The sequence below is a fragment of the Aegilops tauschii genome, chromosome 6, assembly GCF_002575655.3.
Source record: "Aegilops tauschii subsp. strangulata cultivar AL8/78 chromosome 6, Aet v6.0, whole genome shotgun sequence".
NCBI classification, from domain to species: domain Eukaryota; kingdom Viridiplantae; phylum Streptophyta; class Magnoliopsida; order Poales; family Poaceae; genus Aegilops; species Aegilops tauschii.
Window position 1 is genome coordinate 2,334,512 of NC_053040.3, and position 16,242 is coordinate 2,350,753.

The 16,242-nt window shown below is 42.3% G+C and overlaps 1 protein-coding gene and 1 pseudogene across 1 annotated transcript; one reads left to right on the forward strand and one right to left on the reverse strand.

Moving 5' to 3' along the window:
- Positions 1 to 894: 894 nt before the first annotated feature.
- On the reverse strand, positions 895 to 6,407 carry LOC109756559 (uncharacterized; annotated as a pseudogene).
- A 2,284-nt stretch (positions 6,408 to 8,691) lies between these two features.
- On the forward strand, positions 8,692 to 14,966 carry LOC109756672 (uncharacterized). The gene is made up of 11 exons (XM_020315520.4): positions 8,692 to 8,846; positions 8,939 to 9,490; positions 9,573 to 9,650; positions 9,779 to 9,871; positions 10,053 to 10,148; positions 11,079 to 11,132; positions 11,216 to 11,419; positions 12,582 to 12,713; positions 13,146 to 13,211; positions 13,845 to 14,144; positions 14,236 to 14,966. Exons 1-11 carry the CDS (start codon positions 8,784 to 8,786, stop codon positions 14,707 to 14,709), a joined length of 2,112 nt encoding a protein of 703 aa, XP_020171109.1. The 5' UTR covers positions 8,692 to 8,783; the 3' UTR covers positions 14,710 to 14,966.
- The last annotated feature ends 1,276 nt before the right edge of the window (positions 14,967 to 16,242 follow it).

Genomic DNA, 16,242 nt, shown 5'->3' on the forward strand with positions numbered 1-16,242 from the left:
ACCGCCGTCCACTCCACCTCGTGGCTAACTGGTCTACATCAAAAAGAAACAAAACGGCTCATAGTGGACCTAATTCATACACATTGTGCTGGTCAAAGAAAAAAAAGAACATGGCCGGCACTTGCAGAATCTAGAGGGGACACAATCTGGGACCTGCGTATGACCATGATACCTTTCTTCTGCTTATCATTACAACTTTCATTTCTCAATCTTATCTTAAGATGAAATATCACATGAAGCATTGATTCCTTAAGGTGGTTAGAAGCTGAAGTGAAATGGTTGATACCAAACAATGTAACATAAAGGCAGAATTATAATAGTATGTTTCAATACCTAACCATATGCAATAGAATCATGAACAAGAATGAATTGCAAACATAACATTTCACTGAAAAGTTCTTAGAAACAGCCAGCTCTTGTAAGAAAATCATCTGCAAGTTGCTTAGTCAATAAGGAGGATAATTGGCCTCATTTCATCATCAGCTTAAGACACAGCATATAAAAGAGGAAAGATATGTATATTTGTAAAATGCCAGTATTAAGAAGACCACCAGGCAATCTCTACATAAAAGACCTCGATAAAGTCAAATCTTCTAGTCAATAAATATAACTATTGAGTACTAAGAGAACCACCATATAAAGGGCGGACATAATCCAATATTGTGTTCCAGAATACACAGAGAGCTAGGCTGATAACACATACTGCAGCTCGTGTGGATACAGAGAGATAGGCCAAAAAGAAACACCACCGGCCACACTCGACACCTTTAAGATAAAAGGCTAAGTGCTCACAGCATAACACCAGGGATCTAGTTAATACATACTGCAGCTCATGTGGGTACGGAAAGCTAGGCCAATAAGAAACACAACCACACTCAACAATAAATCGTTTGGTCAGATGAAAGGCAAGGCATTCACAACATAACCGTCTAGTGTCGGAAAGAAGGTATGTTGAACAAGAGTTTGCTTGAGCACATATAGAGTAGAATTTAGGTCTCCGGTTTGGAAAGCAGCAATCAACTTGCCATGGACATCAACTTGAAACAGCCATCCATTACAACTGACGAGCACGAGCAACTCACCGTCCCCAGGTACAACAACCATCACACCCTCTTCATGCCAAGAAGATTGACACTGGTGGCTCATATCCGCAACGGGCAACTCAACTCGACGCACGAAATCCCAGGCCTCGCCTTGGTAGTCCTGCTGCATCACCCAGATATCAATGGCTGTGTCTTCATCATTAGTAAAGAAGAAGAATCCAAGCATGTCACCCATCTCAAACAGCCGAGCGTAGTCACAAGCAACCGGGGTGCGGATCCGCCTGAACGACTCGTTGATGGTGTCGAATACCATTATCCCATTGTCCGTGTGCCAGTGTATGCTACCTTGGAATAGGAGTCCCAGGATACGTTCCAGCCCGTTCGCATCGGGGCACCCTATGTGCCTCGGCGGCAGGCTGGAGCCTATTGTGAAGACGTAGATGCCGCGTTGATCTTTTGCCGGTCGGTGCAGCAGCAGTCGGTGCTCGCCGGTAGGGGGGTGAGGGTACAACTCCAGGAGACCAAAGCCATGGAGCTGGTGGAGGGGAGCGTACTGTCGGGTACCCCGCTGGGTTGCAGATGGAGAGGCTGCCAACCTCGTCGGAGAGGAGGAGGAGGCCTCCAGGTGCAAGAGGAGAGTGATGAACGGGAGCCCTTCCTGGTAGGGAGGCGTTCTGAGCCGCGCGACGGACCGGAACCGGTCGGCGGCGGCGGCGGCCCCTGCTGCGCGGTGGTCGAAAAGGGGACGATGTCTAGGGACCGGCCGCCGTCGTTTATTATGTGACCATGGAGCACAGCTGAGCCCGCCTCGTTTATTATGTGACCCAGCAACCCTGCGGCACCGGTACAGGAGGAGGTCGGATGGATCAGCCATTTTTCTGGGCCTACCTTAACCTGAGTCGTCCCGGCTTGACGTCCACCCTGCCTCGGCCTCACAGGCTCGCTTGCCAGCAGCTTATGAATTTGAATACATTTGGCGCACACGAGCGATACAGTGTCATGGAGTAGCTGACTGTAGATGTACACCGCCAGCAACAAACTAGCACCCACAGACGAGTTTTAGTCATAATGTTACAATCCGCCCGTAGGCACAATGACTAAAGTTCCCTATGCAAAACAAACGAGTTTTAGTCACGCTAGATCAGGGGCAGCATCCAAGCCAATTTCAGTGACGCACAGGGACAACACCCAGGCCAGTTTTCAGTCATGCTCATTGACAACTTGAAAAACTATTTGTCATCCGGACATCAACAGGTGCAAATTGGAAAATTTCACATTTGTCTCAAACGACTTAATTATAAATCAACAGAGTATTAGGAGTGCAAGAGAATCAGCTCCTATCTATGATGAACACCAAGGTATAGGTCATTGCATCTCCTTCCCAGCTGTAACCAGCGTGGGAATTCATTATGCGTCAATCTTTACATGTTCCCAGCTGTAATAATCTTTACATGTGTTTGTAATTGTGTGTTTCGAGATGCTTGCCGGTGTGGAGGCGCCAACAGCCTACATTTCACTTCTCCTACATCCTGGTCACTGTCAACACCGATGTAGCAGGCCACATAATCTCCTTGTCAAGTCCAGTCTTGCTCTTCCCACTTATCCAATGGCTTTCTATTGGGGCATTGAGTGTTGGTCCTTTGTTTCCCTGGTTATTTTAGTAAATTACCATGTTGTCAAGATCTGACACTGCTGCAGTTTAGAGTCAAAGAGAAGAACAAAGATTTCCGTCTCTCCTTCTGTAAACACCCTGCACTCTTTGTAACCCCCCCCCCCCCCCCCCCCCCCACCAAAAAAAAATTTAATTCTCCTGTTATACAACTTCTCCTAGGTAGAGTCCCTCCCCACCCCACACTTGGGGTGGACATGTAACATACATTGTATACATATGTTGTTTGAGGTAATATAACAACACAGGGAGCCTCTCCCACTGTCTCAGGTTTCAATTTTTTTTACCATGTTGTATGTTTGTTCTTTGACTCTTGGTGCTACTATCTCCTCTTTTTTCTCTGGCTATCCCTTTAGTGTTCTCTAAAGATGCCAATTCACGTTCCTTCCAAATGCACTTTGCCTACTGATGTAGTTGGAGACGGTCCATAAGATGGGCAAATGGTCAGTGTCATGTGTCAGAAGTCATGTATGATTGTGTTTTTTTTTTTTGCAAATGAAGTCATCTATATGTTAACCACTATTCAATAGTTACTACAACCAGAGGAACATTTGGTTGGATAGTTAGTATGGTGGTTGAACCTTCAGCCCATCAGAGATCAAACCATAGGTTTGACTCATGTGTGTTTTGGAAAGGAAGAATATTTTTTAGTGAGAGGCGATGTTCCCGTCGATAGCAAGGTGCTTGTGGTGTCTTCATCAACCTCAAGATCGGATCTACCGGCTCAGTCTATCTGGGTGCTCATAGGGTGGGCGTGTGTGCATTCATGAGGGTAATGTACGTGTGTGTATGTGAGCGTCTGCGTTGGTATTTTTTTTTCCAAAATGAGCATAGTAGATACATAGAGGAAAATAGTTTTTTCTAATGGACCACATATATAAGTAATTAAACACGTTCTTACAATCATCCTAGAATAATTCCAACATACAGATAGGAAATGCATTAATAAGCACACCCTTTGAATACACACGCTTACAGAAAAAAACGGCTAGCCCACGGGCAATAGAATTAACAGTTATACAAAATTTAACAATTCTGAAAGAGGTAAATTTTCTGAGAAGCTTCAAAGCAGCCATCTTCATATCCAAAAGGTAGATTTATCCAAAGTAGGAGAGCTGAGGAATTTCTGGATATATAAACAGTCGGTTTCAAGAATAAAAGTGAAGCAAATGATCTTGAGCTAGATGAATCCGTAGAATACTGGCTCGAATCTCCGCTTCCTCTGTGCAGCTGCAAACTGGGAGGACATCCCACACACACACTCTCAAAACATAACATCGCCATTCCTCACGATTACCGAACCGCAAAGTGGTAACCACCGTGAAAAAAATTCAATCAAATACGTAGTTCCTAGTTTAGTTAGATTACTTGTTAGTTTCACTCTTATGAACACCCTATAGGTCGCATAGAAGGTTATCTTAACTAGATCGATTTTATCCTAATACCAAATATAGAGCACATACTTGTAAAAACACAATACTAAACCCGGTGTAATATGTGAGACCCATTTGGTACACATACAAAAAAAACAGTAGCATGCTAGTATTCACTGGAAAGCTCCTCGTAAATTTTATATACTCTAGACATTTCTAATTACGTATATATAATTCTAAACTAGAAACCCCTATCAGGATATTTTCGAAATCATACGCGTTAAGGTAGCACACACAGATATATACTCCATGATCATGTGAATACCACGATTAATCTATGAAGGTGTGCATCAGCTTTTATTATTTTGTCAGGCAACCGTTTTGTTCAAATGTCTCTTTGAGGCGCAATGCAACAATAATTAGAAATGCAATTCTAATCGAATTTAAATTTAGTACAATGCATGCACATATTTCAACAATGGACATAAAGGATATAATTAATTAATCATATTTGGAAACATTGTCATCTCATTAATTATTATAATTTTAATGTATTAACTATGAATGTGATGTATACAAACATGTTCTAAATAAATATAAAAGTTTAGTATAAATATTAAACTTATGTTTAATGGCCCAGTGGTCCAAACTTTGACCTATTACTTATACAATGGTCGTCCCCGCCTCCTAAGGAGCATTCTAGCCATGCATTATACTACTATCACTACTCCAGCCTGAGCACGCTTAACTTCCGGATTCTATTCTCCCTCATTTCCAAGTCTGCACATGTTGTTTTCCTGACAATAGTAAGATGTCAATCCTATTAACCCTCAGGAATTTAGCTTGAGCATGAAGTGACACATTTCACTGTTTGAGTTTGAAACTACTGTTTTAAAAAACAATAATTATTTAGTAACACTAATATTTCTGGAATAATTAGTTTGACCATTGTTTGACCACAGTTTGACCAGATTTGACCACAGTTTGACCAGATTTGACCAAAATTCAAAACAACTGAAATAATTATTTAGTAACACTAATATTCTAGAATAATTAGTTTGACCATTGTTTGACCACAGTTTGACCACAATTTGAATTTTTTTGAATTTTTTTGCCTCTCCAGATCTTAAAAGCCCCGTATCTTTTTTTCTGTTAGGTTTTTGAGGATTTTGAAAATGTTTAATGGGGTTCCCCCGATTAAATTCGGATGTAACTTTTCGAGTAGATGATTTTTCATATAAAAAACTTTTTCATCTGAGTTCGTATGCAAAAGTTATGCCCATTTTAAGAAATTCCAGAGAGATTTTGCAAATAAAGTCGAAATTCATATTTGTTAATTTTCCCAACAACTAGACCACATATCACATGGGAAACTTATTTTATTTTATTTTTTTGACATTTCCATCATTTTCTTTTGTTTTTTGTAAAACTGAAAAGGCGGTCCACGGGGGGGGGGGGGGGGGGGGGGGGGGGTGTAGAGTTTGAAAATGGGACCTTTAGTACCGGTTCGTGCCATGGACCGGTACTAATGCCTCAAAGCCCATTAGTACCGGTTGGTGGCACCAACCGGGACTAAAGGTCTAACCTTTAGTCCCGGTTGGTGCCACCAACCGGGACTAATGGGCATCGCACCCTTTAGTCCCGGTTTGTGGCATCAACCGGGACTAAAGGGCCCAGGTGAACCGGGACTAATGCCTTAGCCGCACGAACCGGGATAAATGCTCACATTAGTCCCGGTTCGTGACTGAACCGGGACTAATGTGAAAACTGCCCTGTGATCAAAGCCCTGTTTTCTACTAGTGTATACATCAAAGTAAACATGTCACGGTTGTGGGAGCAATGAATAGTAGTTGTAGATCAAAAAAATACCGTGTTGCACACGGTGGTAATTGGATCCCATATCTCACCGTACATTAGCCTGAGATCCGTCACCCTTACGACTAGTATCCTAGCATTTTAGATTTTATTTGTTGTTTCATCGTTTCACACGTTTTCTATTGATGCACATGGCTTCTGTCCCAAGCTTTAGTAATTCATCTATCTCCCAACAGCCAACAACCAACTGCCAACCCCCAATGGTAACAAAAGCGTGAAGCAACTTTCTTCTTCTTCAGCCGCCACGTTGCTCGCACTCTCCTCACTATTACGGTTATTCTTCTTATCCAGATAGTCCCCGTTCATCTTCTCCACACTGCTTGTAGCAATGTCAGAAGGTTCTGGGACCTCCCAGTTCGTCAACTACACTGATGAACCCATCACTCCTGTGCCGTTCATATGTTGCACCACTTGAACCCGCGGGTTCGTGAGGTGGTACATCTCCATGACTCCCGTCAATATGAGAAGGAACTTCTACCATTTCCAGAACCAGCTGATAATTATTTCCGCCTTAGGTTCAAATTTGGAATTTTTTTCTGAACTTTTCTTTTTTCTGTTCCAAGCAGTCATGGAAGTGCAATTTCTGGCAGTGGGAGGATGAGTACATCTAGGTCCTGCGCCAGAAATGGACTCACATTTTCGCACCCAACTCTAAAATCGTCCCACTCATGGAGCTGCGCTCGCACATAACCAGAATGATCGTTCCTTGTGACGTGTCGGATCTACATCGTTGCCAATTATCCTCGGCCTGGCTAACGAGATATAGTTTCTAGGGTTTATCACAAGCGATTATGTAAACCTTTGCTTAATGCAATGTTTTAGATCAATCATGTATCAGTTCTAGTTTGAGAACTAAGTTTGTACTAGGTTTGGTCTACCATGGCATAAATTTAGGTTGCGAGATTTAATAATTCTTTGTTGACGATGCCATGGTTTATAGGAAATCCTAATGGAATATAGAGAAAGCTAGGTTTTGGCTATAATAAGCAAACAAAACCCTAAACCATGGTAATTTGATGATGGTGCCACAGTTTCCTCAATGAAAGTAAATGTTCTGGTTTGCCTGCAACTAGTGAATTTGATGATGATGCCACGGTTTGGTAAATGTGATTTCGTCAACGAAAGTAAATTTTCGTCAATGATATTATGTTCTAGTGGGATCACAAAAAAAAGCTTTTCACAGACAGATAAAACAGGCGCGCGAGGTAGTGGGAGGACGTATCAAAAGAGAGAGGTTCGTGCCGGGGGGAGTACGACGGTGACAACGAACTTCCCCTTTAACAGTACAGAGATTTGCAAAATGGTACATACCGAGTTATTAAGTCACCAAAAGAAAAAAATTAACACCTAGTTTAGGAAAGACAAAAAAACAGGATATACTGCGCATTGCACCATGGACAATGCACACTTAAGGTTTGCTTGCTAGACGAATCATGTGGTCAGATGGAGTGTGTGTGTTTAAGAATAAGACACACCTCAAGCCTAGAAGAGAACATTTTCGCAAGAATCATGCCGATAAACAATGAATTGTAGAATCATGTGATCCCCAAGGCAGGGACGAGTCGGACATTGGCATCAACCCTTGAGCGCGTAGATGACAATGATGAAACACTAGTGGACGATGATTCTTATTGGAACTCTGGCAATGAAATTTTTGTTGGCTCTGGGAGCAACATTCTATTTTTGAGTGTCCAGGATTTCACCCGTGCAATGAAACTATCTTGTTTAATAACAACGATCTTGGTGGTTTTCAACTCAAACCAAGGGTTTTAAGATATGAGGCTTTCGACACAAGTTTGGCCCAATAACCAACTTGCCCAGCCTATTGTCTTGTCAAGTGGAAAAAATTGAGCTTACATAACCTGTTCTTACTGCTGCTTTAGTAAACTACTATTGCATTAGTAAACAAAGCATCTCAGTATTTTGATGCCAGCGCTCCTTTTGTAACCATGGTTTTCTTCCAAATCGAAGTGGTGGCTAAGGGTGGTATGCTTGTCCGAGTGAGGAGTAGAAGCCACAATACCTTGAAAAATAATGGAAAGCCTGCCAAGCTATGAAGGCTAGTTGTCATGGATGTCATGATTGTCATGGATGCTTACAAAAGCCTGCCAAGCTATGAAGCCACAATACCTTGAGTGAGCAGGCTTCTTTTGCGTTTCTCCCCGATCCGGCTTTAAAATAATTGTCATCGATTGCTTACAAAAGCGGATGTTACATAGACTAGTTGTATGTCATCCTTTTGCTAGCCAATGTTAAGGTGCATGACTTAATCACAACTCAAGAGCATGTAGAACATGAAGTAAACATCATGATAAGAATCCATTCCTTAGCCAAAATGGTTACACGCGTGCATAGTTACTAGTAGAAGAAAGAAACAGAGAAAACCTCACCAGTATATATGCTCCCGACCTTCCTTCGGCTCACTAACAACCGTCGAGGCCGCTGGCAAGAGGGGAGGAGGGGGTTGCGATCGTCGCGGTGGAAGTTGGCTTATCTTCAGCAAAAATTGTACAACCCTAGAATAAATATTCAGTTTTTTTTTCTAAACAGTATTTTCATTTTACGTTTTAGCCCGTGATGTTATTTTAAATCTTCGAGTGAGTTTCACCTCACACTTTTTTTTATAGTTCTCATTTCATTTTACATTTTCAGAAGGGGGCTTGTGATTCCCGAACGGCCCATTGGGCTCGTCTTTGTGAAGCAGCACGGTGGCCGGCGCTAGTGGAAACACTCAGCTTCCCCCCCCCCCCCCCCCCCCCCCCCTCTCTCCCCGAGATCCACTGCTCCGGTGGGCGGTCGCCGGAGCTCCTCGCCGCCGGCAAGATGCGGAAGCGCGACCTCGGCATCCTCCTCCTCGCCGCCTTCGCCGTATTCTTCTCCCTCCAGGTGACCCACCCCGCTCCCCTCCTCCTCTCTGATTCGGATCGATTCGGAACCCTAGCTGACCCATCCTCCGGCGAACTCCTCCGGCGTCGCAGCACGAGGGCGACTTCTCGTTCCGGGAGGCGTGGTACCACCTGTCGGACGACGGGTTCCCCATCAAGCACGACGCGGACCGCCTCCCGCCGCCGCTCGTCGCCGACCTCAACGGCGACGGCCGGCGCGAGGTGCTGCTCCCCACCCACGACGCCAAGATCCAGGTCCTCCAGCTCCCGGCCCACGCCGGGCTGGCCTCCGCGGCCGCCCTCGACGGCTTCCACGAGGCGCGCGTCATGGCCGAGATCTCCCTGCTCCCCGCCAACGTGCGCGTCGCCGCCGGCCGCCGCCCCGTCGCCATGGCCGTCGGCGCCGTCGACCGCTCCTACAAGCACGCCGAGGTCCGCAAGCAGGTGCTCGTCGTCGTCACCTCCGGCTGGGCCGTCATGTGCTTCGACCACAACCTCAAGAAGCTCTGGGAGACGAGCCTCGGGGACGACTTCCCCCACGCCGCGCACCACCGCGAGGTCGCCGTCTCCGTCACCAACTACACGCTCAAGCACGGCGACGCCGGGCTCGTCATCGTCGGTGGAAGGATGGAGATGCAGCACCATGTATGCTATAACCACCATCATTGTCTTCTGCCTGCATTCCCTTGGTTAAATTCATTCAGCAAAAATGTAACCTGTTGATCAGTCCGCAGATCTCTTCGATGACTTCATGACCTCCGAACACGGCAGGGAAGAGCACCGCAGAAGTGCCAGCGAAAAACAGGTTACTTTCTCGAGCTCACTGTTGTCCTGTTTCAGAAATACAGAGTGGCAATATTTCTTGATGATCACCCCTCAACTTGGTAGAAACCTAAGCTGTTTCGGTGTTGAGCTTTTATGTACGTCCTGCAGGCTTCGGAGGCTGGCAACGTAGACGTGCGTCATTTTGCGCTTTATGCCTTCTCTGGCCGCACCGGTGCGTTAAGGTGGAGCCGGAAGAATGAGGTATGCCCCATGTTTAGGAAATTTATTTCATGTACCATAGATGAATTTAACATCACCGACTCTTGTCATATTGACGTCAACACTTATGTGTGTGTGCTCTCTGTTTCAATTTAGCATTTGAATAAGCTATGGACAAAGGTCTGACTCATATTATTGTTATGGTTTTCTCTTCACATGGCAGAACATCCAGGCACAGCCAACAGATGCTTCGGCGATGATACCACAGCATAATTACAAGCTTGATGTCCATGCCCTTAATAGCCGTCATCCTGGGGAGGTGAGAATTATGTCCACCACTTCTTGTAGTGAAAAATAATCTGCTGTGGTCATATTCACATTTAAGTAAGTCTTATATGCTCTGTCACCACTTGTTCTTCGTTAGCTTGACTTAGTTACCATGATCATCTGCTTGGATAGGTAGCAACGTTTTGGACAGTGTCAGTATTCCCTCTGATATTTACGAGATTGATTTGCTTGTACTCATACTCTACAAAGAATATATTATGGACATCCATTTGTTCCACTTTAGCAACTATAAGTCTCCATCGTGCTCTGCTGGGACAGAGATCAGGTGACATGCACCTTTGTGCATGTCACCGTGTGCCTTTCGGCCCGAATTCAAATTTAAACATTGCGGAAAAATCTGAAAAAAATCATGCATGTTCACAGCACATATTAAGATAACCCCTAAAAAATTCAGATCAAAATTCGAAACATACATGGAGAAGCAAAAAAGAAAAACTCAGATGTGAATAGTATACAGAGAACCATTCGCAACTATTCATGACAGATTTCTCTTTTTTGCTTCTCGATGTATGTTTCGAATTTTGACCTGAATTTTTTAGGGGTTATTTTAATATGTGCTGTGAACATGCATGATTTTTTTCAGATTTTTTCATAATGTTTAAATTTGAATTCAGGCCGAAAGGCACACGGTGACATGCAAAGGTGCATGTCACCTGATCTCTGTCCGCTCTGCTGCTGCCAATATTTCGCCAACCCAAAAATTGATTATGCTTTCACTTGGGAGGTGGCCTACATAGCAATCTTCATGCCGATTTGTGAAAGTTGCCAACAGGAAAAGCTAATTAAATTCTGGTTCTACTTCACGATATGATATGGATACGACCATGGAGATGATATTTGTGTTTATATATAGTAGTATTATTTTGCTTACGGGAACCTAATGTGTCATATCATTTCGCAGTATGAATGCCGGCAATTCAGAGAATCAATTCTTGGCGTCATGCCTCACCATTGGGTAAGACTAAATATCTGTTATCTTATATTTCAGTTTTAGTATTTTGGGTGCTTGACTCTGATCTGAATTTCGTTCTTTTTCAGGATAGGAGAGAGGATACTTTCCTACAACTTGCACATTTCAGGAAGCATAAAAGGAAAGAATTAAAGAAAACACAAGGAAAAAACGTTGTTAATAACGTGCACAAGCCTATTGAACACAATCCACTCGGAAAGGATGATACTAATAGAATATCCAAAGTGATCGGGAAAGCTGCAGATCTGGCTGGCTCAGCTAAAGGCAAAAAGGTATGATCTATATATGGCTGTTAAAATTCGAAATGCACCTACCTTTGTGTTTGTCGCAAGTCGGCAACAAGTGCAGTTATCTTGAAGTCTGCATAGTGTGGGTGTGTGTTCGAGTGTAGGAGTGCAAATGGGCACCCTTTACGGTATTCTCTGACCCTCTTTAGTTCAACTAAATGAACTAAATTTTCAGAAGTCACATGACTTTTGAAAATTTAAAATTTCAGAAGTCACATAACTTTTGAAAATTTAGTTCATTTGGTTGAACTAAGGAGGGTCAGAGGGTACTCTGAGGGTCACAAAGTTGCATCCCTACTCAAGTGACTATTCTGGTTCTAGATATCAATAGTATGTTGCAAATCGATAACTGTATTGTAGAGAACTATAAAACAAAACCTACTGCGTGTACTTCTCTTAGGGAGTGCATGTAGAGCTTATTATTCATGCCTATTTATGGTCAAATTAGAAATATATTCCAATGTGTCTTTATGTTTGGCGCCATTCACTGGCTCAGTGGCACATGACTCTAAACTGATGGCCTGATGCTATTAGCTCTGTGATTAGTTTTGTTGGGATAAAGCCTAGTTAGTAGTTAATGTGCTTCATCTTCATGTGTTCTCCATAGTATTATAGCCTTCGCCTCTAGGATGTATCTAATGCTATAGCCATCTAATTTGTCCTCATCAATTTTTGAATGACACATCCTCTATCTGCATAATGCGGTCTGTTTTGGAATTTGTGGTAGCTAGTACATATTCATGCACATCTTACAGATATTATCTGTTCTTTCTTTATCCTTTTTACAACGAGTATTTGTGTTTGGCATCTTGCATTCCCTGGCTCAGTGGTGGAAGACTCTAAACTGATGGCTTGATGCTGATATCTCTGTGATTAGTTTTGTTGGGAACTTGGGATCAATACTACAGTTAGTAGTTTATGTACTTATCTTCATGTGTTCTCCATAGTATTGTAGCCTTCGCCTCCAGGATGTATCTAATGCTGTAACCATCTAGTTTTTCCAACTCATTTATTTTTTAATAGCATATCTTCTATCTGTGCTCAAATTTTGTGCTTTTCTCAAACAAAGTTACAGTGTTCAAGCATCAAAGCTCTAACATGTATTGCACACTTTGTACTGATATGTAACATCTTGCTTCTATTGCAGTCTCTGCACACAGTTTATATTCCTACAATCACTAATTATACTCAAGTTTGGTGGGTTCCCAATGTTGTTGTTGCACATGAAAAGGAAGGGATAGAGGCTATTCATCTAGCTTCTGGACGTACGCTTTGCAAGGTACAGGATGCATCTCAGTGATTTATTGTTGTTTGCACTCTGCCATTCTTTCATATTAGCTCGTGTAGTTTTTTTAAGAACCAATCCTGCTTTCTAAAATGGATCTATGATTGATTTTTACGCTCTACATGTTTATTACTTAATTTTTAGTAGGGTCGTATTGGCTGATTGCCTTTATTTTACATGGCAATAACTGTTGGTAAAATGCCTGGCATCGTTTATGGACATTAAACCATAATTTTTAGTGCCAATTGAATGTTTGATAGATCAGTCTCTGGTTGTACTGTATCTATGTATACATTATGAGTTTCTTGAGCAGCCCAGTTCCTTCTAAGAGAGGCATAATTCATGTGTATTGATAAATTTTATGTTTCTGTGACGATGTCTTGTAGTCGATCATCTCTGATTTGTTTTTGTGATTACCATGTTCAGCTTCATTTGACAGAAGGAGGCCTTCATGCAGATATTAATGGAGATGGAGTTCTTGATCATGTTCAGGTGTGTTGAAATGTCAAAATTAGAGCTGCAACCTGCAATTCACTTTTTTTCATCTGTACCACAATTTTTGGGTCAGGAGAACTCTTCAGGTCTCTGCTGCTCGTGTTTTATGTATGTAATTTCGAGCAGTACTACAGATTACTATTGTCACAAGGTTTTATGATGTACTGTAGCTCCTCTTTCAGTTAGTTTCTTGTAGACGCAGAGATTGAACTTTCTGCTGAAAGATCAACATAGATGATACTGAACTTATTCTATCTGTACTGTTATTTAATGTGGTTTTGCTATCAGTTTGTCCTAGTAAGTTGTAAGTTCCATTTCACGAAATTATGCATTGTCTTGTCATAAATGATCGCCAAAATGTAGGCAATACTTGCCCAACTAAATGAATTCTTTTTGACAGTTCAAAATTTCAAATCTTTCTGAAACAATATCAAATTTTCTCGAACTCCTTCACCTTAGTTATTGTATGCATTACTCCTCGTCTGATGAGATGGGCAATTACCTTCGCTCCAGTTCTCCTAGTGAATTCATGCTTGCCATATATGAGTATATCACTTCTTTGCCAGGCCCAATGTTTTTTCTCTTGTGTGTTAAGCATCGTTGTAAAAAATTTCTGTTCATTCTTTGTAGGTTGTCGGTGGAAATGGTGCTGAGCAAACTGTTGTTAGCGGGTCCATGGAGGTGCTGAAACCCTGTTGGGCAGTTGCTACATCCGGTGTACCAGTGCGGGAGCAACTTTTCAATGTTTCTATCTGCCATTACAACCATCTCAACCTGTTCCATCACGGTGACTTTTCAAGAAGTTTTGGGAGGTCATTTGATCCATCTGGCTTAGAGGTGGCAACCCCAGTTCTGCTCGAGAGAGATGATGGTCATAAACACAGAAGAGGAAGTCATGGCGATATCATCTTTCTAACAAGCAGGGGAGAGGTCAGTATATATTTTTAGCGATTTTAGACGCAGCAAGTCAGATGACACTCTTTTCCTATAAATGCCCTGACATGTTTGCTTGTCATTGTAGGTGACCTCGTACACCCCAGGCCTACTTGGTCACGATGCGATGTGGAGATGGCAGCTATCGACAGGCGCTACATGGTCCAACCTTCCATCTCCATCAGGGATGATGGAGAACGTCGTGGTTCCTACTCTCAAGACCTTCTCCCTGAGAGCCTATGACCCAAAGCAGGTGATCATTGCGGGCGGAGACCAGGAGGCCGTGGTGATTTCTCCTGATGGCAGCCTACTGACATCCATTGATCTCCCCGCGCCTCCGACCCACGCGCTGATCCTTGAGGATTTCTCCGGCGACGGTCTGACCGACGTCATCCTGGTGACGTCCGGGGGAGTGTACGGGTTTGTGCAGACGAGGCAGCCGGGGGCCCTCTTCTTCAGCACGCTCGTCGGCTTCTTGATTGTCGTGATCGGGGTGATCTTTGTCTCTCTGCACCTCAACTCGTCGAACGGTGGTAAACCGAGGTCGAACGGCCAAAGATGATGACTGCTACGATCTCAGCCGGATTCTGTTGGGAGGATCTTGTGAGCATCCTCAGCACAGCAGCAGTGAGGAGCTGTTACAGTGTTTGAACTAGACATTTTTAATATAGTTAGCTGGAGATGTTTAACTTGTGTAAACTTTGCACAGCTTTTGTATGTATTTTTAGTGGTGAAGTTTTGTTTGTTGTATGATACGACGACGGAGCTCCTACATGACATGATTATAGTTCTATTACTAAAGATCATCGATTCATATAATCCATCTTCTGTTCAGTTATGCTAGTTTAAGAAAAAGCAGTATCCATCTTCTGTTTTCAGAGATGTAAGGAACTTATTATCCTGGCTCTTACCATTGTTACCCTTACCGTAGAGCGACTATGGGCTATTGCAGATAAACTACTACATACTCCCTCCGTTCCAAAATAGATGACCCAACTTTATACTAACTTTAGTACAAAGTTGAGTCATCTATTTTGGAACGGAGGGAGTAGTTAGGAGTGAATCCTAAGGATTTTGTCCTATAAAAAAAAAACAAGTCATTTGGGTCAGGCTTTAAAATGTTTGCCAATTGATACAACTCATGTTTTCTTGACCTCAATACTGGATTACTTTTCCCCCTTTATATATTGTTTATCTTTGTATACTTACTAGATTTGTTTATTGACGTAAAGAATTGATTTTTCATTTATTGAGGTCTTTATTTTAGATAGTACCTGGTGCTCTTAATAATACTTAATAATACATATATTGTTGCTCTGTAACGTGATATAGCTTTTTGATAATCTATTTATTTACTTGTATGAGCTTGAATTCTATTCTTATTACCATAGACCACAAGTTGTATGGGCTTATTTAACCTACTATCATGTACCCATTATTCAGTTATGTCTACTGCATTTTGTTTTTTATTAGGCTTGAAATTTTAGACCTGAAATTGATCTTCGTCAAAATTAGTTCAACTGAATGGAGCAAATATGTGATTTAGATATAACAATTCACTGATTTTACAGGGACAAGAAACCTTTTTTTGATTGTTGTTGTCATCTTCCCACACTTGCGGTAAGTACTAAAGTAGTATACTGAAATATGAGACATGTTTGCGAAGTGTCCTCTCCTTTTAGTGATTTACAGTGGTAGTATTATTGATCTCCCATGTAGTGTGCTGACCAATGAGCAACTTAAATACCTTTCCAGTAATTAAGTTGGATAAAGAGAAAGCAGAGAATGAAATCTTGGTGAAGACATCTCAACGGAGATGAGATAATGTTGCCCAAGCTGATTATTGCTTGGTTTTTATATCCCTTTTCAGTTGTATTTTCATGCATTATCGACTACGAATAGAGAATATCTCACAATCAAATTTCAAGTGCCTCTACGAAACTCATAACATGGTTGGGCACTGTTATCCAAAACATATGTTATATTTTCTCCATCATAATGCAACCTTTATTCGGATCATATTTTTGCTTACCAATTCTTTATTCATTTATATTACATTTTTTTCTGCTTATAGTATGTTTCTTGAGAAATCAAT